Source organism: Sardina pilchardus, chromosome 14 (genome assembly GCF_963854185.1).
Source record: "Sardina pilchardus chromosome 14, fSarPil1.1, whole genome shotgun sequence".
Lineage (NCBI taxonomy): Eukaryota > Metazoa > Chordata > Actinopteri > Clupeiformes > Clupeidae > Sardina > Sardina pilchardus.
Genome location: NC_085007.1, coordinates 27,114,420 through 27,140,623, shown reverse-complemented (window position 1 = coordinate 27,140,623; position 26,204 = coordinate 27,114,420). Strand labels below are relative to the sequence as shown.

The 26,204-nt window shown below is 44.2% G+C and overlaps 1 protein-coding gene across 2 annotated transcripts; it reads right to left on the bottom strand.

Annotated features, from left to right (window-relative positions):
• Positions 1 to 596: 596 nt before the first annotated feature.
• setx (senataxin) lies at positions 597 to 26,080 on the bottom strand. 2 transcript variants are annotated; one of them, XM_062553434.1, is made up of 25 exons: positions 25,988 to 26,080; positions 21,577 to 21,758; positions 21,110 to 21,314; positions 20,844 to 20,941; positions 18,632 to 18,851; positions 18,396 to 18,515; positions 18,010 to 18,175; positions 17,522 to 17,618; positions 14,298 to 17,345; positions 13,144 to 13,258; positions 12,806 to 12,985; positions 12,467 to 12,684; positions 12,201 to 12,356; positions 11,970 to 12,105; positions 11,675 to 11,776; positions 11,486 to 11,580; positions 10,852 to 10,923; positions 7,759 to 7,908; positions 7,542 to 7,649; positions 3,694 to 3,869; positions 3,273 to 3,365; positions 2,993 to 3,169; positions 2,773 to 2,868; positions 2,348 to 2,435; positions 597 to 2,239 (listed from the first exon to the last, which is right to left on the bottom strand). In XM_062553434.1, exons 2-25 carry the CDS (start codon positions 21,754 to 21,756, stop codon positions 1,505 to 1,507), a joined length of 6,831 nt encoding a protein of 2,276 aa, XP_062409418.1. In that variant the 5' UTR covers positions 21,757 to 21,758; positions 25,988 to 26,080; the 3' UTR covers positions 597 to 1,504. The 2 variants fall into 2 exon arrangements, with proteins under 2 accessions (XP_062409418.1, XP_062409419.1); XM_062553435.1 differs by lacking the exon at positions 14,298 to 17,345.
• Between the last annotated feature and the right edge of the window lie 124 nt (positions 26,081 to 26,204).

Sequence of the window (26,204 nt, the reverse complement as noted above, 5' to 3'; positions counted from 1 at the left end):
ACCAGAAACGACTGGACTGAAAGAGCGAGTGAACGAATATGGCTGGTTCTGCAAATCTACTTCCCAATTTTGCACTAGGGTTAGTTACTGTACAGAGACTATTTTAGTAAAAGATCACAAGCAGTTTACACACAACAAACAATTCTGTCACCCTGAAAAGAGCAGCACAGCTTTTACAAATTAGTCTTTGCTCTTAGTAGTATTCATAGCCATGTTTGACAGCCTAAATCCACCCAAAAAGTGGGATATGTACATTTAAATATTCTAACTTCATCTAATGCAATCTTTCAGATGAGGCTTTAAAGTGTCAAGAGGGGACATGAGCAGAAATTGGGGGTAAAAAACCCCTGCACAATATACTGTGTAATTCATTCTTGTCCAAATGAACACATGCACCCATTAAACATAAAGCTACAATACCAGTGTTAGACTCATGTGTACAGACTCATGATACAACATATAACATGCATAACCAATGCATCAAGGCAGCCGTTCCAAGGGCAATGACAATATTTCAAGGTAAGATTTGGTCCAGCCAAAGAACATGCATGTTTTTTCATATTGTGTACGCTTGGAGAAAAAAAAACACACAGGCAACTCAAGGACCACTTCGGGAAACCTAAAAATACAGTTTCCTCAGCTTTGTCTACTGCAACATGTTTTGTATAAGCCAAGGCTCCTGTTGAGTCCATTTTCAAAAACATGATACAACACTTTAAATTATTGCTTGCCTGGTTCTCTAACAACAACTAAAGGAGACAAGGAAAGCACCATGAATGCATTGTCTTGGCAAGCTTTAGCAGAGGCTGCCAAAAAGAGACTAAAACCAGAAGACCCACAACAAGACAACCACCCCCCACACACAAACACACAAGACAACCAAAGTGTCCAGACATAAAACGCCAGTAGTTAAGATTTAATTCTACATAGACTCCAGCACAATCCAGTCAGATACAGATGAATACTGACATACAAACTAGATCCAATTTATAAAAACACTCTTCTTTCCTATGAACTTCTTTCCTATAAAAAGAAATAACTCTCAAAGAAACTAAGGCACGAATCTCAAACTGGAGGTTCACTGCTGCTGAAGCCGTGTACTAAATCCTATAAAACGTGCTTGCCCATTTGAAGCGCAAAGTACAAAATATTGGTCTATGTGCAAATCCAGATTAGCTTCTTTCCAACAGCACAAAAGCCCCAGAAAAAAAAGGTGCTGTTGTGCATATCCCTGGTGAAAGGCCTTTCTGCTTGGATGGAGACGGTGACTGATCACACAACGATCTCCACTAATGCAAACTGTCTGAGTAGCGCGAGCAAAGTCTTATTCAGCCATTTTGTAACAAATATGACAAAAACAAAAACAAGTGTCAACACACTTTCACAATTAAAAGGTAGATAAAAATAAAAGTATGTTATTTCTTGCAAAGTATGTACAGTCAGTATATACAAAGTAGTCCCAATGCGGAAATAAGGTTTTTAAAAAAAGAAGGGAAAAAAGATACTAGTGCCTCTCCCTCCTCGAGTAATTTGAAGGGGGTTGATGAGAGATGGAGTTGCTTCTTTGGACCGTGGAACTCGACGATACCGTCTGGTTCTGACTGGGTCGTCGTCGCTCATGTTCACTGGAGTCACGCCGGTCCCTGATAACCCTGAGATTCGGATGCCTGGAGGGGGCAGTGTTCGATGAGACGCCCCGCTGCCGAGGGTCTCTCGGCCGATCTGCGGGATCCTGCGGTCCCCTGGCTGTGGTGGAAGATGCAGGCCTGGTGGAGGTAGAGTCCAAGGCAATGGCCCGCTGCCGAGGGTCTCTTGGCAGACCTGTGGGATCCGGTCCCCTGGCTGTGGTGGAGGATGGATGCCTGGAGGGGGCAGTGTCCAAGGAGGTGCCCCGTTGCCGAGGGTCTCTTGGCAGACCTGTAGGATCCGGTCCCCTGGCTGTGGTGGAGGATGCAGGCCTGGAGGCAATCGTTCCTGAGGACGCATTACTGGACCGTGGGTCTTGGGTGAGCTTGGTGGATTGTGGAGCCCTGTGATCCCTAGTGGTGTTTGGGTACGGGGGGGTGCTGTTTGATCGGGGCCTGTTCGAGGGCCAGTCTTGTGTCCTGTGAGGGGGAGGGGGGAGGGCATCTCGTTTAAATATCTTGCGGGCATCGGTTTTGAAATGCTGCTCCTTCGTCGTTATGATGGTCCCACGGCTCTCCGCATCCTCTATCAAAGCCCTCCAGTCGCTGTGTTCCTGCAAGGAGAACATGTAGAGCATTATCAAGGCAATCCCGAAATGTGGTTTGACTCATTTATTCATGTTAAACCAATGCTACGGTCAAGATGTGCACGCCCATATTACCCTCAGGGTCCGCAGGTGTCCCAAAATGAAGAGGCTGTATTTGGCTCTGGTGATCGTGACATTCATTCGGTTACGATTCCCTAGAAAACTAACACACAGCATCCATATTGAATAGAGTCGTTATTAGCAGGATGGACACACAGATACACGGACACACACACACGGCCTGAGGAAGCCTGAGGAATTAATTTTTCAATCCCAGTAAGGTTGTAAGTAGTTATATTGTACCATGGCAGAGGTCTATGTTGTCAAGAGTGCCATCTAGTTCATCATGTTCAGACAGAAAAGCACAACTGGTAGATGACCTTCAAAGTTCAATCCCCGACAAATCACAAAGCATTGAGGAAAAGGGGGAAAAAAGAAGTCTACAAACACAAGTGCTAATGCTTTTGCGTGCATACTTGCACACGCTCACAAAAACGTACCCGATGGAGCCCATTTCATTGCTGGCTCGCACACAGGACACAATGATACAGTCCATCTCCCTGCCCTGAAAGCCATCGACTGTGTCCACCACCACCCTAACACAACAGAAACACAAAAATCACCAATTCAGTGGATGAATAATACAAAACCAAACAATAACAAGACATGAATTGCTGTTATGGGATTGAGTAAGCGTAAGTAAACATGTTCAACACTGACTTTTGCAAGTTTCTTTGTCGCAGGGCACTGCGAATCCGAAACTTCTGTCCACTGTATGGCGTGATGACCCCAATGATCCCACGGAGTGACTGGGAGGGGACGCGGTTCTGGTACACCTCGAGGATCAGCTGCACCAACTCTACGGTCAGTTTCACCTCCTTAGGGTTGAAATAAGAGCTGCCATGCACACACAGACAAATTGTTACCGTAAGTAATGGAGCAGCACACACTTATTTTTTAAATGTAATATATTTCTTTAAGGTGATGACTGATGACCTACTCATTCTCCCTCATCTCCTGTCCATCAGCAACATCCAGCACCCTGTAGGACTCGCAAGCCCAGTCCTTAGAGCAGCGATTCTGAGCGATCGCTCTGAAAGTGAAAACAAATTCTAGCAATCACATACATTACACACATACCACTAACACAACTGATATGCAATGTGAAATAGGTGAAGATTCCAACATACAATTTTCAACCAGTTGTTTGTGCTTAACTTTTTTTTAATTTTTATTATTATTATCATTTTTTTTTTATTTCCTGTGGCTTTTTACTAAGGCTTAATTAATTAGCAGTTTCATTATGGTGTTTCTTAAACCTTACATCAGTCATTCCCATAATTTGCAGCATTGTTTCAAAAAGTCAAATGTCAGTTACTGTCCAAGCACATCTTCCTCACTCAGCTGTGTGTGCACCTCACCTATCGGTCTTGAGTACGTTGTTGTAGATGTATCTGGAAGGGAAGGAGCAGATGTCTGGGTGCATCCTGTATTGCTGACTCAGGAAGTGGATGCGTGGGGGGCTCAGACGATTACTCATTATACATTTGTACAGTCGAGCCATCAGTGACTGGTCAAACCCGAGCTCCTTCACTTTCTGACACACACACACACACACAGGAGATTTCAAGTGTTAATCAAGTACACTCCTCAGGTACACGGTTGCCAGGTATTGACGTAAAAATAAAAGGTAATGCAAAATATTGGCAGGGAAAGGTATGCATTATCAAGTGTAATTTAGCAAGTTTATGTCTGCCCTACTTTGTCTTAGGGAATTAAGGAAGAGTGTGTGTGTGTGTGTGTGTGTTTGCATTTATGTCCTAATCAAAAATAAAGTTGACTTTTCTCACTTCATTAAACTAATTTTTTTTTTTTTTTTTTTTTTTTTTTTTTTTAAATGACTTTAAAAAGGTATCTAAATAAGAGTGACATGACAGATGAACCCTAACTTGTCATGACAAATGCTTAGGACTTGTTTATGTTTGTCATTAAGGGTCTTTCGGTTTTTATGACATGACACTGTTATGAACGTGTCAGAAGCGTTATGTTACACTTAAATGTATCTACAGTAACCCCAAATCTGGTTACACTTTAGTTTAGGGGTGTAATAAACTTCTGGAATAAGTCTTCAACCCCTATGCCAGATCTATGCAGAAATATACTTTCTGCCATCAGACATCTCAAAACTGCATCTCTATCGAGACAAAGACTTGGCCTTGAACAAAGAACAGGAGGGGTAGAGCACATTGTACCAGTGGCTCCTTCTGACAAAACACCACCTGGCATAATCACTCTGGGTCATCAAAATAGACCTCCCCAGCACCCCAGCTGGCTGTTTGGTTCATACCATTGACTACCACAGTGCGAAGACTGATGCCCCAGATGACTAAATTTAGCAATGAGCTCCAAGAGAACATTTCCAGTAATTTAAGAACAGCTAAGGGGCTTTGTCTGGCACAGTGCAAAGTGAACCGTTATACAATCCGAAAAACAAATGGTACAGTTAGGAACAACATTATTCATACCCCTGGCAAATATTGATTTAATGTTGGTTTTCTCCTGACCAATATGCTTGTTCTGATCGAAAAAGGACACTGCTACATGCCAAAAGGTTGTAAGACAATGTGGTAGAAGCAGAAAAAGAAGCTTTTTCATCTTAATATTTCTAACATTTTTATGAAAAATTACGTGTCCAAAATTTGAATACCGTAAATTCTCAAATTATGGCTGATATTGTATTTATAGCCGGACCTCAGATAATAGCCGGGGCTCGGTCGATTCAGATAATTAATTCAGTATAATTGCCTACAGAAGGGCTAACAGTTCAAGAGCATTAGAAGATTTAATTAGATTTCAATTTAACACAAAATATTGAGAAGAGCCCTCTTAATTTATTATATTGCTGGTTGGTTTAATACTGGTGCTAATGAAAAGTTGTTGTCCTACACCATGGGTCTAAAATATGTTGCTCGTAAGCTACCAGTCGCTTGCCGCCCCCTTCTGAGCTTGCCAGAGGCTGAAGCAGTACTACATTTAAGCACTATTGTTGCCGCAAGGCATTCCAGCCTGTTAATTCAATAAAAAGTAAATCATACATTAAAAAAACCCCAACTCAATTCAGGTAACTCGGAGCCATAGAGAGAGGGAGTTGCGACACTCTTTGATGTTGCCGCCACACGATCAAAAGTTCCAAAAAACCTGTGCTGAATGGCTGAATCGCAGGAGGGTGGGATGTACTTCTGGATGCTGGAAGGTGTAATCAATTAACTCATTGACTACTGACCAAGAGATTGGCTGTAAATAGTTCCAAAAGTCCCATAACGAGGAAATAGCCTGGAAAAAGCGCTGCCATTTTTTCCTATGGAGGTCTATGGGAGTGTCGCCACTCTGTTTTATCTACTGCTCTGAGGTAACTTGTCTACGCAATATATTGTATTGGTTCTACCTGTGAACTTAAACAAAGGTGATCTCGTCAATTAGCTGCTCTACTTGGCTGAAGAGTTGTGTTAATTAGAATCAGCTGGTTTAAGTTAATGGTTGGCACCAGGGGGTCAGGATTTGACTGATTAGCTTGGCCAATTAGCCCTTTTCACGGTGATGTCAGACGAAGCGTTGCTGGGTGTCCTCCGGCATGTCCAGCCGCCCAATACTACAGAAGAAGAAGAAGTATTCATGGGTTTCATCAGGTCCCTTTCCACAGGTGTATACAATCAAGCACCATGCAGTCTGCATTGATAATCAAGGTGCTTGATTGTATACACCTGTGGAAAGGGACCTGATGAAACCCATGAATACTTCTTCTTCTTCTTCTGTAGTATTGGGCAGCTGGACATGCCGGAGGACACCCAGCAACGCTTCGTCTGACATCACGTGAAAAGGGCTAATTAGCAAGGCACTTTCTCGTCGCCATTTTCCAGAAATACATCATGTCCGGTGCCATTTCTCCTCATGCTGATTGGTGGCTGTTCCACTCTCAGCTCATGCACGGCAGAGACGGTTTATAAAGCGAGACGATTCATATGAGGGTTTCATTGTGACGTAGGGTTCGCAACTGCCACTCCCATTTAGGAGGCAAACGGGAGCGTGTGTTTCTATGGGAGAAATAAACCTGTTATCAACGGCACCTGCTTCTGCTGCTTCTACACCGTTCTAAACCGATTATCTCGTCACTGATCACGCCCCTTTAGGAGGCGGAAGTGGGTGCCATTTCATTCCATTGAAAAAACCCTTTATGATTCATCTTAGTAACTATACGATCTTTGTGCACGGGCTTAGTGTGGGCACGAGCTCTCCTTCTGTACCTTACGTCAATCAGTAACCTGCCACTTAATTGGCTAAGTAAAACGGCACCGGACACAAGACCCTTAAAACGCCATGTTGAAGCCTGAAAAAATTTTAAATTTTGGCAATTTTCACTAGCCTAGCATTCCCATTGAAATGAATGGGGGCGGGACTTGTTCACTTTCTCCAGTTCTTATAATGGACTTTTCCACCTCTGAGGATTTACAGTAATCACTGGAAAAATCTTTCAAGTTGTCATTCACCATAACAGCTTTCAAAATGGCTATTAAAACACCTACCAAGCCTCTCAATGTCTCCATAATGACTGTAGATCACTAGCCTGGCTAACGCCTACCACTTCTCAAATGAGACGTGGTCTGGCAACCAGACGTTCATTTTCTCGTATTTGAAAAAATGCCCGGATCCGTTCATTGGGCGCCACGGATGTCTATCAAATGCGCATAGCTCACCCAACTCGTTCGTATGCAACGCTAAGGGCTGTCGTAAATCCTTTGGCGTCGAATGTAGACGCAAGAAGGCAACGGAAACTTCTCGGATGTCCTGTGATTGGTTCGCCAACATCAGGCGAACATTTGGGCGTTAGTTTCCAGACTGGTTTAGCAGCGGGATTGAAATCACCGCGCAAGGCAGTATGGGAAAACCCAGGCTAGTAGATCACACCTTTTTAGCAGCAATTTGGGCTGAGGCAGGAATGATTCTTTTCATGGATTTAGGTCTGGACCCCGGCTGGGCCACTCTAAAATGTTGACTCCGATATTCATGCTTAATTGAATATCTGTAGATAATGGCTGGTGGCCGATCGATCGGAGCATCATACACACTTTCAATTGATCAGAAAAGAAAAGAGAGGAGGGACAGGAACAGGAGATCTGGACCACGGAGTATGGCAACAAGTAAGTGTCTCTTTCCCATACACCCGGCTATTCTGAGTAAATAAAAGCACTTTTCTGGTAAGTGACAGTCATACCTGTGATATGACTGTTGGTGGGAGCTGGTCAGGATCTCCCACCAAGACAAGGGAGGGGCAACGGAACAGCAGAGGAATCAGAGTCTCCGTCTCCTTGGCCTGACCTGCCTGTGACACACACACACACACACACACACACACACACACGGTATATTACTAGTGACCACACTGCAGGATATAGCACTAGCAGACTGCCCAGAGCTGATCCTGGTCTCACCTCATCAACGATGACACAGTTGAACGGTACGCGTCCTCGGCGACGGAAGGCCATCTCCAGCACCATGCTTCCGCTGGTGCTGAGGGTGCAGCAGATGATGTTGGCCTCCTGCAGGATGAGGCGCTGCGTGTTCTGCCTCCCACTTCTGCACTGTGGACAGGAGACGGACAAGATATGTCTCAAAGCCAGTAGTGGTGTAATATATAAGCAGACCAGACAGGTCTCAAAGCAAGCAGTGGTATAATAGACAGACCAGACATAGACATTGTAATATAAGCAGACCAGACATGTCTCAAAGCCAACGGTGGTGGCAACATTTGTTGAGCTAAAGAGACACTGATTGCTATTCAGTGATTTGAGGTCAGAATGACCTGTTGAATGCTGAATGCGAGGCTGCAGAACCTGTTGTTGAATCTGTCAAGAGCCGTTAAGGTATGAGACACGACATAAATGTTGAATGCAATGACTGGAATTGGATACAAAGACTAAATATCTCATGTACCGTACGTGGTTATGATTGTATATTTAAGATGACCAACAAGATTTTATACATTAGAAGAGATTAATAATCCATCAACTAGGTGTTTACTAACTAGCTTTTATGGTTTACATTTTTTTTTAAAATGGTTTTCATATATTAGATGCTTAACCTTACATTTGATCATCTTTATGCTTTGGTGTCAGTTTACTTGCAACAGAAGTTTACTAATGAATCTCAAATGTTTTTGTGCATCAACGGTGCTGAGGGAATTTGCCCCCCTCCAGGTCACGACTCTAATCATGCAGCCTTCATGGTCATAAGTGTAAGGTATGCTGCCTGAGGCAGACATGTATTGTCTTGGCTCTCCACTAATATGTCAACGACTATTTCTTGATCATGTGGAGTAGCATACCATGAGAGATGATGAAGGCTATAACACCGTGTCCTAACCTAACCAACTGCGAATGTCGTCTGTCTACACTGAATCTGTTTAAATATGCCCTCTGTTGAGTCACAGGCTTCCATATTTCTCATTCAAAATAGCAGAGCAAGGCTGCTCGCGTCGCCTCAGTCAGGACACTCCAATTGAAAACAATGGAATTAAACAAATTGTATCGCTAATGTTCGTTCGCATCGCGTCCGGTTAGGACAAGGTGGGCTTAAAACAATAAAGGTCTCTGTTCCTGAAGTTCAGACATTCATGAGGACCTCATATATACTGTATTCTCATTACCCATTTTCAAATCTTAAGCATACCAGCTTGTGGGATACATTTTATGTTTCTCGTTGAATTAACTGTTCTACTATAACTTCCATTTATAATGAAATCTAGTTGCCATCCTTTACTTTAGGAGTGTTACTTAAGATGACCCCTGTGTAACCCTGGAGTGTTAAAATAACCCCAAAACCCCCTCGTGGCAATGTGAGATATGATGGTGACCCCATGGCACCCAAACATGGCTTCGGTTGAGGGGTTCTTGTAAACATTCTTATCTCTGTTAAATGCCAGGTGGTTAAAGAGTCACTGATAAGTGGATCTTTTGATTTTCCGTGTATGTGTGTTAAGGGTATAAGAACTGGCTTCACCCACAGATGTGTGGGCTTTTTACTTTGACTTTCATGTGAGTAACATGCTCCCAGTATCGTGAATAAAGCTGCAGTCTCACACCAGTTGTCTTGAAGTAATTTTGACCACAAGCAACCACACGGTGCCTGAACACTTTAAGCCCTGCTATGGTCGGTCTTCTTGGAGCTAAGTACTTGAACCAACATGAGGATCACATGTTGTATCTAAGAAAGTGTTCATGAATTGCTTTATGTCTGCATGTATGAGGAATCTGTTTCACTGTGTCAATTCAAGTATGTTGGACTTGAGAAGAAAATGGGTTTGGGTTTGTTTGTTTAGGCAACGGTTGAATGTGAAACATCTCTAAATAGGTATTTTCAAGCTTGTATACAAACATAATTCCTAGTAGACCATTTCCTCATGGATTTTTTGTACACAAAATACTAGAACCATACATGTGTAAGTTCTATATTTGCTCATTCACTGTATTTTTTTTTTTAATGTGTCTAGCATCTGTGGTATGCTTTCCAAGGTGAATTGGGATTTGTGCCATTTCTCTGGGGGACATTGTGGGCCTTGAGAGGGAGCTGCCATCTTCACTGAGAAAGCTTCCTGCTAATTTACAGGGGTCAGGTCAAGCCAGGAGAAATACCAGAGATGCTGGTCGTTAAGGGACACTGCCTTGTGTGGTCAAGGCTGACAAGTTGGGCGATGTGGTCATTGGGTGATTGACATACTGTACCACAAACGGAGAGGTCATCTTTGTCAAGCTGTAGAAGAAGAGCAACTTTGTATTGTATCACGAGACTGCGTCTGTTAGTAACAAGACATAGGTCTCCATTACCGTGAATAAAGCTCTCCGATTTCAGACTGACCGATAAATTTGGGCCATAACATAATCCATGAGAGAGTCATGAGCCTAGTAGCGATTTTAAGATGGTTTGTTTGTACTAGTACAACTTGGTGCATCTGTGCATTGGTCATAGTCAGGTCATTAAAGTGTAACTGCACCCTAAAATATGTTTTTTGAGCTGTTGATTGATTGAAATTACTCATAAATGGTGAACCACACTATTACCAGGGTTAATATTGACAAAAATCGTGTTTCCCAAGAAAAGTAACATTATTTTTTTATAATATTATTTTGTATTGGAGATATAGCTCTCCGCGCCTTCTACAGGTTGAAACATGCCATGTAGTCCTGCACTTCTCTGGCGACTCTACGTCACTGGGTCGTCACAAATTAGGAATGAAATGCCCCAACACCCATTGCCCTGATTACCTGTGATAAGCCATGTCGGCAGCACTCATTCCCAGATTGACACAAAATCAAAACAATCAATACAGCTGCAGCAGTGCCCAGTCGATATCAACACCCCTTACATCTTCGCCCCTCTTCAACCCCTCCCTTCCAAATTTCAGAACGTCCCGCCATTTTGAAAGCATTTTTCAGAAATGTGAAGTGGGTGGAGTCCATGGGAATTATTGTTCTGTGTGTATGTGTGTGCATATGTCTGTAAATACAGTATATGTGTATGTGCTTCACCTGTTTCATTTGGTGGCTGAGTCTCTCCCTCTCCTCATTCAGTTTTAAGTTTTTGTCGCGCAATTGGGCAAGCTATAAAAGAAACAAGCAACAAGTTAAAGCACTGCAAATGGAGAACATAGCGATGATGTGGAAAAACATTCAAGGTCATTCAAAGGCTCAAAGGTCAGCAAATATCTGAGAACCTGACTGTACAGAGGAAAAACTCAACCATATAACACTTGGGATTTCTAATGGCAATGTGTAAACAGTACCAAGAACATAAGTTCAATTCAGGACACAGGTTATTGATGGATATGTACATTTGAGCTGCAAGTATTTGCAGATAAAAATGACTGTATTGGCAAAAGAAAAAGAAAAAGAGAAAAAAACCTCTGAGGGAAACACGAACATGTGAGGATTATTATTATTTAAGTCACAGCTGAATCATCTAGAGCAGCAAAAGTCGGACATCTGACATCATCTGATATACTGTATGTCCTACTGTACATAACTCCCCACTCACTCTGTGCAGTACTGTCCTGTGTTTCTATGCAATCATTGGATGACCGTTGTCAATTGTTGCCTGAGCTCACCAAGTCCAATTCAGATGCCTCTGGAGTGGATAGAAATAGAGAGAAAGGCACACACTTACCTTTGCAGGGTCTTGGGCCATGGCACACATGTGTGTCAGGTTATGCATGTTCTGCTCCAATTCTGCAATCCTCTGCTCAATATTCTGTGCTTTTACTATGCAAGCCACATGAAAAGGATGTTAAAAACTGATCCAGGGCACCTGTTGCAATGTGTGAAGTTCTGTGCAGGTCTGTGCAAGGAGCCTCACCTGTTCGACTCCTGGTTTGACTGTCCAAACTGAACGCCACAACTTCCTCACAAATGGTCCTTTCACTGCCCAGTCTCACTAGGTTAACATCTCCACAGTTGCCTAGAGACATAAGCAATGTTAGAAGGGGATGGTCTGCACACTGTATAATGGCTCCAAAAATACTTTATTTATTTACTATAAGAGGCAAGGTTTTCGATCAGCAGATCTTCATCAGGCAGAATAGGAACTGTTCTGTACAGACATTCAGTTCCACTAGATAAAAACAGCCTCACACGGCATTTGAATTATGTACCTTTGCGTTTTCCATCTTTGCTCTGTCCTTTGAAGAACACGATGATCTTCTTCATCAGATTATCAACAGCGGCATTGGAGGGAGCACAGACAAGTGCATGCAAACGCTTCTGCCCTGTGGGGTCTGCAGCACCACGCTACAAACACAGCATCATACACAAGGCTATTGGTTACTGAGAAAAATCATATACTGTGTATGCACAGGCACAGGCACACACAGGCACACACCTACCTGTGACAGTTGATAGAGTAGGTTTACAATTGTGTCACTCTTGCCAGTTCCAGGGGGGCCATGGATCATACATATTTTGGGGGTTGGCTGTCCGCTCATCACCATGGAAACGCCACAATCTATCGCCTTTGCCTGTTCTATATTACATCCCTCAAACTAAGGAAAGAAGAAAAAAATAAGCATTGTAAAACATTATAATAGATCTATGAATGCATGCGTGATTGGAGAAGCTGTGTGATCTGAATGCCCAGAAAATGATGTCTTACCCTCTGGTCAACCTGGGTGGCTGGCAGGAAATGTGCAAAGTGCTTATCTGGTGCCAGGATCGTCTGGATTAGGGCCTTGTCTTGAATGTGGCACAGAGCATTGAGCTCGCGCATGGCACTCAGCATACTGCCTATCACCTCACACTGTACCTGCTGCTTGTCAACGGACAACACGTTGCCACAAGTCTGTACCTTCAGTTTCAGGTCTCGCCTCGCACCTGTCCTCAAACAACAACCCAAAACAGAATAGTCATGGGTTTAGCATTATCCTGCATTTAGTGCACAGTTTATGCACACCATTGCATTGCATTGTAGACAAACACACACACGCACACACACCTGCAATGATAACATTACTGCGGGCAACGACACCAAAGTGTGGCTGGCAATCATCTGGCTTGTGCTCGTCGCTGAAGGGTGAGCGAGCATATGAAGCTGTGTTCTGAGGGAGCCACAGGATCACAACGTCGTCCTCTTTTGGGTACAACTGTTGCGACTCCTGCTTTGGTGTCAGATTTGCTGTTAAAAGACATACACAGTTAGTGCCGGTCAAACCTTAGGGCTCAGTCATCATTTCACAATCGGCAGAGACAGCCAACTATTCTCACTGGTGTAGTGGTGCAAGACAAATACAGGAGAAAGACTAGAGAAGCAGATGGTTTAGAAAGTGGGCATACCAAAAAAATTAGCATTGGTGACAGTGAAGAGGCCAGTATCCAAAGACCCGTAATCAACAGACTGAACCATCAGCTTCAGTTTGACCCGGTCCTCCCTTAGCCACTCACTGAACAGCTGTGAAGCAAACCAGATGATTAATATGCAATCTGTGTAACAAGAGAAGGCCTAGAGATGACTGAGGACTACGCCAGGAGAATGAAGCGGTTAAATCGAGTCGGTTGCCTTTCTGCTGGTTTGCTATGGTTTCTTAGCCTAGAAATCTAGACGCCCCTAGCGGAAGCAAATGTAATTTGGCTGGCGGGGCAGTGTAGCAACGCTCCGTAGAACAAGGAGCTGAGAAATGGAAAATAAAAGCGGTCCAATCACAGCGTGTATGGAGTCAGTGGGTGGGCTTAACATAATGGTGACTGACATGCGACCAGAAGTTGTGACGGTAATGCATCCTGTTATTTGAAAACAAGAAGATGATTCGTTTAGCGTTATCCTATTGCGTGGAGAGGGAAGGTTACGCATCCTGCTACTTGAAAACAAGAAGATGATTCGTTTAACGTTATCCTATTACGGGGAGGGAATTTGAAAGACAACTGTTTATCCCACCCCTCCGATTGAGCCCTGTCTACGGTGAGTGTCCAGACCCTACATCTTGATGTGGGTCTGGCTCGTCAGGCTAATGGTTTCTGGTTCTTTGCCATAAAAACAAAATAAGGAAATGCTTCTGGTTAAAATGAATTGCAGTGAAATGAGTCACTCAGAGAATCTTTCAGAGACCATCAGTATTCAGAGCACCAGTTTTTCCTTCATTGTACCATGTCAAAAGCAACCATATGTTTTGTTTGCCTTTCTAATGTCATATGTTCACCTTCACGTCAATCAGTCATAAAGTTATTTGGTTGAAATCTCTAATTGGAATGATTTTAAATTGGATTGTAAATAAATAAATATATAAAAGAATAGTCCACGTAAACACAGCTAGAGAGACCATTTTTGGCGGCTAGATCACTAGGTTTTCAAAGAACTAGGTTCAGATGGCACTCCATTTCGATTCGATTAAACACAACTCACGAGACATGAAAAAGTATAAAACTGCTAGATGATCATCCCAAGATTTTCTCCCATGCGACAGACATGACTAATATATGAAACAATGACAAACCTCTTCAAATGTGTTGGTAACCAGCAGGGGGAAAAATGTCTGGAAATAGTCCATAAATGACCGAAAGGTCTGTGGCACCAGCTTTAGTGGCATATCACAGAGAGCCTCTGGGGGGCCAAACTGCTTACACTCCTCGAAAAAACTGTACTTCCACTTCAGAACGTTTGCCTTGAGGATGGATGCCCTTAAGTTGTGCGAGAGTGAGGGTTGTCTGCTCGATGAGGTGGACGCTTCAGGACGGGGGTATGTCTTGTAAGTGGGCGGTGGCTGCGGAGCAGGCTTGTGGCTTGGCTCAACAGGTCGCAGGGGGTGAGGTGGGGCTTTGAGTATGGGAGCTGGTCTGAATACAGATGGAGCAGATGGGCGTTGTATAGGTCGTGGTAGAGCTGGAGCGGGTGGCCGTGGTTTAAGTGGTGGTACAAGAGGCGGAGGCATAAGTGCTTGGTGCGCAATCTTTGGTTTGGGAGGTGGGAGTTTCAGATCTTGAACCAGAGTATCATTGCGTGAACTAGGCGTGTATATCTTTGTGGTAGAAGGCCTAGCCTTCTTCTGGGTCATCGAAGGCATGTCAGGCTTCAACGGGTCATCACTTTGGTGCATGGTGCATGGTAGAGGTCCTGCCGAAGGTTGGGGTAAAGAGGGAGCCATAGGGGGAGATGAAGTCTCTTTAGGTTGATCCACAGGTACTGAAGGCACTGTTGACAAAGGCTCCTGCTCATCATCATCATCAATGTCCATATCAATAGGATCCCTCTGTGTGAGGAAGACCCCATCATCATCATCATCATTATTATCGGCATCATTCTCTTCATCAAACTGCTCCATTTGGGAGCAGAGCTCCATGTCTGTGGGATCACATAGAGTCAGATTCCAGTCATGGCCGACAAAAATATCTTGCCGTTCCTCATCTTTGCCATCGTCACTTTCAACAGCGCTACCAGTGGGAGTACCATCGCCACTTCCATTAGATCTCTGATCCAAGTCACAGCTCTGCATGTTTGAATCATTACTACCGTTTCCCTCATGCTTCTTTCCCTCACTCGTACATGATCTGGCTGTCTGGGCTTGCAAAGTTGGAGACAACGGAGTGGTTTGCTTAGTCTGAGAAGTTACTTTCTGTACCTGATTACGGCTCAGTCTGTGAAACTGCATCTCCTGGGAGGCCAGCAGCTTTTGATTCTTCCCCATGGTCTTGTGGGTTGAGGTAGGCTTGGAGATACGAAGTCGCTTTACTTTCTTTTCCACCTGGACCGTCTGGCCATAGCGGCGCAGCTCTTCCACAGAGGTCAGGGACCGCTGAGATAGGTCAAATGCAGTCCTTTTACGCTTCTTCAACCCCAGGCGCTCCACAGTAGACGTGGGTTCTGGAACCTTTCGAAATTTCTTAGGAGGAACAATGGCTGGGGTAGAGGCGTGGACACGCGAAGTGCTTGGTGCGTCAACTGTCGCTTCAACATTTGCTGCCTGGGCTACTTGGTGAGCAGCTGAAGTCCGTTTCTTCCTCAAAGGTTGTGGCTCAATGATAGGTGGTGGTGGTTTCGGTTTCGGTTTCTTTGAAGAAACTTTTTGGGGTGGAGATTTAGGTTTGACAAACTCAGTTTCAAAGGCAACACGGACAGGGTCTTTTGATGAACCTGCTAAATCAAAACGTGTGTCGCTCCAAGCAGACGCGACATCCTCCTGAGTCTCAAACTCAAAAACTTGCGATTCACTGAGATCTCCATCAAAATCACGACCAGGGCTCTCTACCATATGCTCCTGTTCCTTTTTAATCTTAAACAGGGGTCCCATGCCATCGCCGCTCTCTACACCATTTACAGAGGCCATGTCTTCATCGGAAATTACTATAATGCTCACATTTGATTCCTCTTCACTCTCGTCATTTTCCCCTTGAATTAGGCGCTGCTGCATAACAAGCAGTGGCTCATCATCTTCTTTCTCATCTGGTAAGTGTGACGTCTGAGCGCAGGTTGAGGTTGAAGGACGAGGACTCCCTGGTGATCTTTTCCCTTCTGAGACCAGACTAGGTGGACTGACATGATCAGCCCCATCTGGTTTGTTCTGCACAATGGCCTGCATCTTGGGCAGATTATCGCTGAGACGAGAACGAATAGCCTGCAGTTTTCCGAGGTCAGGCTTCAGATGATGAATATCCACAGCTAGCTCGTCTTTGACAGATGCGACATTAGAAGTACAGTCCATGTCCCTAACAGGGGAACTACACGACACAGGCTCCTTTTTGATGAAACTCAGATCTACTTGTCCAAGAAAAGGGGACTCCATTGCTGCAGTCTCTGCTGGAGGAGTGGGTAATGCAGACACAGAGGCTGCTGTTGAGGCAGACATGGGGACTTTCTTTGCGAAGGTTTCTGCTAGATGCTTAAGGCACTGTTGTAGTTCATTCTGTTCAGATACTGACAAACTCCACCCTCTTGGAGTGGCATCACGTAGATGTTTGTTCAACAGGTTCAGGAAATAGAATGCACGAGGGTGTAAATCAGAGCCCAGGCGGCCTCCCTCCTTTAGAACCAGACGAATAACTTTCAAGCATGCCAGGTGGAGGGTGCTGCTCAGACTACTCATCGCTCCCCCAGTGGACCGACCAGAGCCCCACATGGAGGAGGATGAGGATACGGACACTTCATATCCCCCCGTACCCATCATGTTGTCAATCATGGCCCCCTTGACAATAATCTTTATCCACATGTATGAGCAGTGTTGCAAAATATCCATTCGTCCCTCAGTTAGAAGCATTTCCACAACATGGACCAGGAGGTAGGCGAAAAACACGGTGACTTTGTCCCATATGGCGGACTTGGTGACCATTTTTCTGACTTGGTCACGCAAGTATTGTACCACTGGCTGTATGTAATGGATGCTGAGTTCAGCCATGTTCATGACGGACCGCACAAAGGGAATAAACCAGAGGAAGGTGCTGTTGTACAAGTGCATCTCCTTCCCCAGTTCTGTATGAAGTAAACTGACAAGGGACGCCATCTCTTTATACACTTGCTGGTCAAGCCCCTCTGCTCGATGACTCCTGTGGGACTGCAGAACAGAAAGAAATGAGTGGCCAGAAACGGACTTTAGTTCTTGTTTGAAGTCTTGTCTATTATTACATTATGCCATCTGGTCTAATAGAAGAGTTCTTCTCCCCGGTACCTTGGTTGAAAAGCAGCGCTCATTTATTCATGTGAATAATCTTCCTCCTGTGTTGTACTTACCTTACTTGATTTTTGCTGAAGGAATGTTGCATACACCATCTGACTACAAGTGACAAGGTCATCATCTTCAATCTCTTCCTTCACATTCATACGAGTGCTACAAATAAATAAATAAATAATAAATAAATAAAGCAGCATTAATTTCATTCATGCAACTAATAAATGATCGTGATTCGCAATATGATTTTTGAATGTCAGTTTGATTCAGTCCACCCCCAATTAGAATTTCTGAGCTCCTCATGAGCTACACACAACCAACAACTGGAAGTGGTATAGTCAATGAGGAAGAAATTGATATAAAAGTCAGAATTGTGACAAAATTAACTTCACGATTATTTGTAGCTTTTACGATGGGGTAATTGCATAATCACAAGTTCATATTGTGATTATGATAATTGTGCAGCCCTAGCAACTACAACAATTTGTGGCCAATTTTAACTGAAACTATCAGAAAAAACGGTTTATTCTCTCTTGGGTCCATGTCTTACTTTGATCTGATTGTTTCAATCTCTGATATATAACTGGAGCTGTCAGTAATTATGTTGAAGGCTTTGATAGGGTCGATATAACCCCAGCTGAGAGGACCTAGGCGATCCAGAATCACCATGAAACACTGGAGAGCTGGCCAGAAGGGGTCAGACGTGGAGTCAAATTCTAAAAAAAAAAAAAAAGGGAGAATGAACACATATTTTAGGTTAATATAATTATTGACATAATACAATTAATGGTCTTTACATCCAAGCAAATACAATAAGTAAACATTTCTGAGAAGCAATAATCTATGTCTGAACTGTGAACGCATGATTCTGTACTTGTCCACTGGCTAATGGGAGAGAGATCTGTGTCTTCGGTGCACACTAAAATAAAGGAGTACCTCTCCCCTCTTCCTCCATAGCATTGAGGATGCACTGCAGGATGTTGGTCTGTTTGTTAGGTCCTAAAAACAGCGAGTCCATTGCCTGGGCATCCAGCACCGTTAACAACATGCATATACCTGATCAGCAAAACAGAGACAGAGACACACAAATACACGCCTTAGCTCTTTGTGAACAACAAGGGGGAAAAAAAAAAGAAGACAAAACAGCAGAGATGGGAAAGGCATCTACCCACCTAGCCAGTAGTTTTTCACATTGCTAGAGTCATAGAGGTGCGCTGGCATGCGGGCAAGCTTGCCATTACAGGCTGAGGGTGGGTCAGAGTCCTCCAGGGGAAAAGAGATGCCCAGCTCAAGCACACAGAACATGCAGGCCAGAACCTCCTCCACATCATAGAAATCATCGCGGTCTACACATCCCAACATCCGCGCTGTTGCGATTGCCCAGCTTCGGACCTATAAATGTGATGTAAAAAAATAATAAAAAAATAAAATATGGGAAGTCTATATGATTATGTACAGATAGAGACTGGGTAATGTGTTCAGAACAAAAGGATGCCACAAAGTTTTTTGGAAATGAAAATTATCAACCTACAGAGGGCTGAATTCAAAAGTCCCCCCAATAAACATAAATAAATAAAATGTTGCAGCAGGCTAGTGGCCTGGCAAGCCAAACTATACAGAAATGTATAGTCTGGACTGGAGTCAGACCATTCACAGAGCTGAAGCCTATGTGTGGATGGGATGAACCGGTGTCTATCAAACTACTCTGCACGTAATAGGCCAGCACTTGTGACCAATCGTAGCCGGTCGGCAAAACGGCAAATACATCCTTCTTTAAAACGAATGACCTGAGTGCTTCTTTCCGCTCAACCTTCAAAGAAAAGCCCAAGTCTAACTCTTCCAAAGCCGATTCAAATGAGCTCGCTTCGTTAGCCTCATCCATCTTTTGTTGTTCTCTATGGTTGTTGCAACACGGTCTCACACCAACTCGTCGAACGAGGACGCATGGTCAAGCCCAATATTTTTGGCCGCTAGGGTGCGTATAGATTTCTAGGCTAGCAGGCTAGTCCATTTTGCATAATTTTCTTTGCAGCAACTCAAAACGGCACTCAGTAGTTTGTATGGCCCCCATGCTTGACAACACTGGGGCATGCATGCTCCTAATGAGACAGTGGATGGGGTCCTGGGGATCTGCTCCCAGATGTGGACATGGCCATCACAGAGCTCCTTGACAGTCCTTGTGGCGCAACCTGGTGGTAATGGATGGACATGATCAAAATGTCCCAGAAGTGTTTCATTGGATTCACGGGTGGCCAGCCATTTTTGTGCACTAGGAGGAACCCAAGGCCCACTGCACAAGGCACAGCGTCAGAAAATGCCATTCCAATACCTAAGAGCAGGGAGGGTGCCACGGTCTTGCCCGTAGAGGTCTGTGGGGTCCCTCCAACGATATGCCTCCACAGACCCACCACCAAACTAGTCATGCTGAATGATGTAGCAGCTAGCATAATGTTCTCCACAACATCTCCAGATCCCGTTCACACCCGTCACACATGCTCAGGGTGATCCTGCGCTCATCTGTGAAAAGCACAGGACGCCACTGGCTGACCTGCCAATTCTGTGTTCTATGGCAAATGCCAACTGATCACCACCGTGCTGGGAAGTGTGAGCACAGGTCCCTTTAGAGGCCATCGGGACCTCCACCCTCATGAAGTCTGTTTCTGACCGTGCGGTCAGACAGTCACTCCAGCGGCCTGCTGGAGGTCATTCTGTCGGGCTTGTGGCAGGGCTCCTACTGTTCCTCCTTGCACACAGGAGCAGACGGTGGTCCTGCTGCTGGGTTAAGACCTTCTCCCACCCTGGCCAGCAAGCTAGCTAGCTAGCTAACTAACTAACTAGATGTTATACTCCTATGAAACAGTGATGATCCCTTAATATTTCTGAGGAGTGTATAAGGGACACCTAGGCAGACACCCTCGTCATCAGATAAGAGGGATTGGAGATTGGGCATGCGCTAGCATCAGAGAGATCCTTAATTGTGTAAGGCCTCCAGCACATTGAAGCTGACATCAATGCAGTGCAGTGTACTTGGATTCCATCGTTTTCAATACAACCCCCCCTAAGCACTGAACCCCTTTTTATGTCAGCACCGCTCAAGCAAATTGATCGCTTATTGAATGCTTGTCAGTTGGGGGAAAAAAATAAAATAAAAATTACGCTGATGTGAATGGACAAATGATCAAAAACATCAGTGCCTATTCAGGGGTTTCATCCAGTCCCTATCCACAGGTGTATTAAATCAAGCACCTAGATTATGAATGCAGACTGCATGGTGCTTGATTAATACACCTGTGGAAAGGGACCTGATGAAACCCATGAATACGCAATGGTTTTAAGGGATTGTGTGCATGTAGTGTAGCTATGAGTAAAATAGTTAAGCATTACCTTCTCATTGGGGTGCACCAACAACAGGTAGATGCCTTTATATTTCTCCTTTATGTCAATGGACTCAATTCTACACAGTGCATCAAGACACACATCACCTGAAAATAAGGAGCATAAACACAAGGCAATACTGAACACCAAGGATAAAAGGCAATAGTAACTGGAAATGTGTGTAAGGCACAACCAGATACTTTGTGTAAACCATATGATTTTTGTTCAAAGCTCTCCCTCTACTGAACCATTCAGGTATGCTTGGAGCAACTCACTCAATTTGGAATGCGCCAACAGGTATGGATACTGCAGTATCTCTATAAGAGGTATTCGCAGGGCTGCTTCAAACTCCCCCATCGTCATCTTTGACACGGGCCTCTCCTGATTATCCTCCACAATAAAGAGGTCATCCTCAATGTCATCTTGGGTCATCTGACAGAAACGCGTTAGCAGGCGCTTCGTTTCCAGCACCCAGAGGCGCTATTGGATGATGACAAAAAAAATGTCAGGATAAGTCATTTCATGATCCATCATTTAAAAAATAAAACCTACCTACCCAATATGAAAATAATATTCTTTTAAAAAATAAGTGAACTTCATGCACGTTTATTCTATTTCAACAAATTTTAAAGTTGTTGTGCCTCACAAAAATACAATCAATCAAAGCAATCAAAGGTTCATGGTAATATCTTTCTTTGTTAAATAACCTCGTAATAACATAATTATCCTACAGCTTGCTTACCTTGTGCAGATGTGGCACCTGAGAGCGAGCAAGGTGGTACTCTGACACACAGTCAGCACAATTATTCAAGTCTTCTGTGGCAGTCTGTAATTGGTCCTGGCTGAGAGAGGAGGCGGCATACTGCTCCAGAAATTCCACCACATTCTCTCGCTCAGTAGTGCACCACAGGCATATTTCCATGACTAGACACAAAAGACATTACATTAGCCACTACAGTCAAGTGATACTACTGATTGACCCACCTCTCCCACCGTAGCCTACTAAAAAAAAAGCTAAAAAAGACAGGCAGTTCACACACGCGTGCGCACATCCACTCTAACAACGCAGTAACATTGCAACCATGTAAACATGGACCGCTGGCTAAAGCAGAAGTTTCCCCTGCCACCGAAGCCGCTTTCAGACAGACGTGTATTTCTGCAATGTTCACAGACTTTTTACGGTAGTTTTTTTTTCGTTGTGTTGTCTGAATGCATATGCCCGTATATCTACTTCTCCTGCTGCCGACTTAGTCATGTTTCCGTAATGTTGCCGCCACAGCTTAGCCTGGGTGTTCCCATCCTGCCTTGCGCGGTGATTTCACTCACGCTGCTAAGGCAGTATGGAAACTAACACCCAAATTTTCGCCTGATGTTGGTGACCAATCACAGAACAGGGGAGAAAGGAAGACCATGATGGGCTATGCACAGACACATTTGATAGACATCCATGGCGCCCAATGAACGGATATGGGCATTTTTTCAAATACGAGAAAAATTAACGTCTGGTTGCCAGACCACGTCTCATTTGAGATGTGGTAGGCACTAGCCAGGCTAGCCACAGCTGCTATGTGAATGCAATCGCGGAAAAAATCCGCACTTGTCAGTGATGATCAAGGAAAGTATTACGTGCATTTAAAGCGCCCAATGTCACTGAAGAGTTCCATCTCTCGAACACGCTGCAGGTAATGCAGCAAGTCTATATATAGGGTGCCTCTCATTTGGGATTCTACGTGTATACGTCCTCCCTCTCTCCTCGATCCTCACTGATCTACATAAAGAATGATGGGGCGAAAACAATGGGATAGTCTATCCAGTGTTAGTTACTGTATAGATCAGTGGAAACGAGCCTGGAGGATTGAGCATCGAGGAGGCATGTTGAGAAGCACCTTATATATAGCCTCCTCCATCGGTTGTAAAAACGACACTCTTCCGCTGTCAGGCATGCACAGCTGATCGCATTTTTGCTGGGTTTCCACAGGGCATGTCACCACGCGAAATACGCCTGCTAAAATTTCACACACCTCTGCCGAAACAAGGGAACATCCTTGATTTAAATCTTGTTGTAGGCAAAGGTGGGGTGTGGGGATGTGGCCTCATGGGTAACACCATCAGGTCTGGCCACTCTATTGTTCTTTAATTGAAACTTCCTTCCCTTGCCTGGGATATTCTTCAGAGGCCTGGCCCCATACTGTTTCTACAAACCTTGATGTTCACACCTCTCTCACACATCTCCTTTGCATGGAGTTGATTAGGTTGTGGAATGTTGGTCCACTCCTCTTCAAAGGCTGTGCGAAGTTGCTTGATATTAGCAGGACCTGGAATACGCTGTCGTATTAAGCGGATCCAGAGCATCCCACACATGCTCAATGGTGACATGTCCAGTGAGCATGCTGGCCATCATGCAAGAACTGGGATGCTTTCAGGAATTGTGCACAGATCCTTGCAACAGGGGGCTGTGCATGATTTTGCACCAACATGAGGTGATTGTTGTGGATGGCACAACAATGGGCCTCAGGATTTCCTCATGGTATCGCTGTGCATTCAAATTGCCATCAGTAAATGCACCTGTGGTCATTGTCCATAACACACGCCTGCCCATACTCGATCCCCACCAACAGGGGCCACTCGATCCACAACACTGACATCAGCAAACTGCTCACCCAAACAATGGCATACATGTTGTACTGTACAGTGAAAACCAGGATTCATCCGTGAAGAGAACACCTCTCCAGACGCCGTCGAATGTGAGCATTTGCCCACTCAAGTCAGTTACGACAAACTGACTTGAGACCCCGATGAAAATGACAAGCATGCAGATGACCCTCACGGAAATGATTTCTGACCGGTTGTGCAGAAATGATTGGGCTTAATCAGGTCCCTTTCCACAGGTGTATTAATGAAGCACCAATCATGGTGCTTGATGTTATACACCTGTGGAAAGGGACCTGATGAAACCCATAGCCTATTCACAGGCAACAGCTCTGGTGGACATTCCTGCAGTCAGCACATACCAAAATTGTTTACAATTTTGTTTAGTGCATTTCTACTGTAGGCTTATCTATTTAGCAGTTGCGTGTAAACAAAGGGCACAAACGAAGGTCTCAGTTTTTCAAAATAACCATGTACGTGTAAACCGGGTCTAAGGCTATACAGTTGTTGTGTAATTTACATCGATGCAACACACGATCACGTAACAGACTATCCAAAACAGTGATTTCTGTGTAGAATAAATACACAAAGTTGCAGAGATATAGATCTGTAGTCATACCAACATATGCCTGCCAACATCTCTGCTAAATTACTGAAGCTAAGCCGGTATGGGCTAGTAGTCTGGCCATCACCATACTAAGCCCAATCTTTTAAGATTGAACATTAGCATGGAGAGGCTGCGCTTTGTTTCTACTGCACAAGAGGCGTGTTCAATGGGCATAGTTCAAATGACGCTTGGGTAGTCCTTCAACAAATCAGACAATCGGTGCATCTTTTGGACAAGCTAGTTTCTGATTGGAGCCAAAGGTTCTGGCAGGGAACAGAGGAGATAGATATGCAGGTTTCCAGCCTGAGCTGCCGGGCAAAATCCAAATTCGCCGGAAGTCCTGGCAGGGTTCACCCAGCCTAGGTATGGGCTTGACTGGTGCTTGGAAAACAAAGTTGCTGCTGGAAGTGGCGTTGGTGGCTGAAGAGTAAATGCCAATTTTCTCTGGTCATAAATCAATGGCAATACTGCTAAAGTTATGGAGATAATTAACTGAAATTCTGACTCACTCTGGTGATTTAAGATTAACCTTTGACTCCTGGGTAAATTTCCCAACATAATCATTTCGAAGTGTATCTGGCTCTGTGAAGAGCCTTATGGCGCAAAATGGCTGACATGCATCACCCAGGTAGCTGCAGCTTTTACTTAAAATACGTGTGCTTCCATGTAAGCCTGAGAACACCCAGACTTTCACAACTGTGCAGAGCACATCCGAAATCCTGAAAGTTTATTAAAGGGTATTCCCAGGCTTTTCTCATGTGTCCTTCCTCAAATGGGGTCCAAATGGGGTTCCAAATGGGTGGTCCCCCTTTTTCTCTGTTTTCATTTAAATTATGCCATTCTGCCAGTCGTGGGTTCACGTGAAACTGAAAGCAACACTGTATGCAAATGAAAATGTATGAACATGTGGGAGACATTTTCAACGATGCACAGGTTGACAAGGAATATCCGATCTGCCTGTGTAGACTGCAGTCGCATTGATATCCGAATATCGGATTTATTTCCACATATGAATGAGGCCTGAATTCGACCTGAACATAGGCACATCGGAATCCATGTGCTTTTATCACATTTACACGTCCATGCTGCACGTCGGAGTTGTGGATGGATGGAAATTCAAGAATAGGACAGAAATGTGTCCTCACATATCACAGAAAGACTATGGGCCAGACCAGATGTCGGTACCACTCAAGGTGGTGAAGAGTTTTGAAAAGATCCATGTCTGGCCCTTGGACTAATAGGAGCAAAACAATCGGGTCATAGCTATTTCACAGTGTAAACGTAGCCTGTGTGTCCATGCTCAAATTTCGCAGTTGGGCATCGCAATTTCGTAGCCTATTGTATCCTGTGCGTGCAGACCTTTAGACCTCCTTTCATTGTTGACGTGACGTCAAGTCAACTAGCGTACAAGTTATTCAGCTTGCTAAATCCTTGGCGAAACTGGACAGTTTTTTTGCATGTCTTGCTAAGGTTAGTTTGGTTTTACGCTTGAAAGCGCGGCTAACAGCAGAGAATGTCTAATTCGTAAACAGGCCCTGCTAGCAGCTAACTTTTCGACCTGTGTTGTGGGTTGTAGCTAACGTGAAACCTTGCTATCAGAGTTCACTCGGATGTTGTGAACAACCTCAAATTCAAGGTTTATAAGTGGCAACGATAGTATCACATACTGCTTACTTTAAACGAACACATGCGTATGACGTTCACGCCAATGTTGACATAATAAACCACACCTAAATTAACGTTAGCAATTAACTTCACGTTACATCCGGAGAGCAACTTTCCAATCTTAGGGTAAGGCAAATTGATAAAATACCGACATATGACGGTAGGCCAATAACTGCCAAATTTGTATCTCAGTATAACATTACTACAAATGTGTATGACAACAAATACTTACTTGTATACGCTGAAATACGCTAGTTGTCGCTATAAGCTTTGTATCCATGAGTTTGCCTAACGTTACATCTGTGCAGTAGTGGGTCGCTTCCTTGTGACATCACGCAGATCCCAAACGACGGTTGGTTACAAAGTTTATAGGACATGGTCAGCAGCCATTGGTCGTTATTAATTGAGAGTAAGGTGTAGCTAGATAAATTAATTACCATGTGGGACAG

What these genes read in the sequence shown, in the direction of transcription:
- setx (XM_062553434.1), bottom strand. Translation starts at nt 21,756, where the DNA reads ATGGAAATATGCCTGTGGTGCACTACTGAGCGAGAGAATGTGGTGGAA. An exon ending in CACCAATGCTAATTTTTTTG is followed by an intron (nt 12,986 to 13,143) that starts GTATGCCCACTT and finishes GTCTTTTAACAG; the next exon opens with CAAATCTGACACCAAAGCAG. An exon ending in TCAGCCACCAAATGAAACAG is followed by an intron (nt 7,909 to 10,851) that starts GTGAAGCACATA and finishes TCCTGTCCACAG; the next exon opens with TGCAGAAGTGGGAGGCAGAA.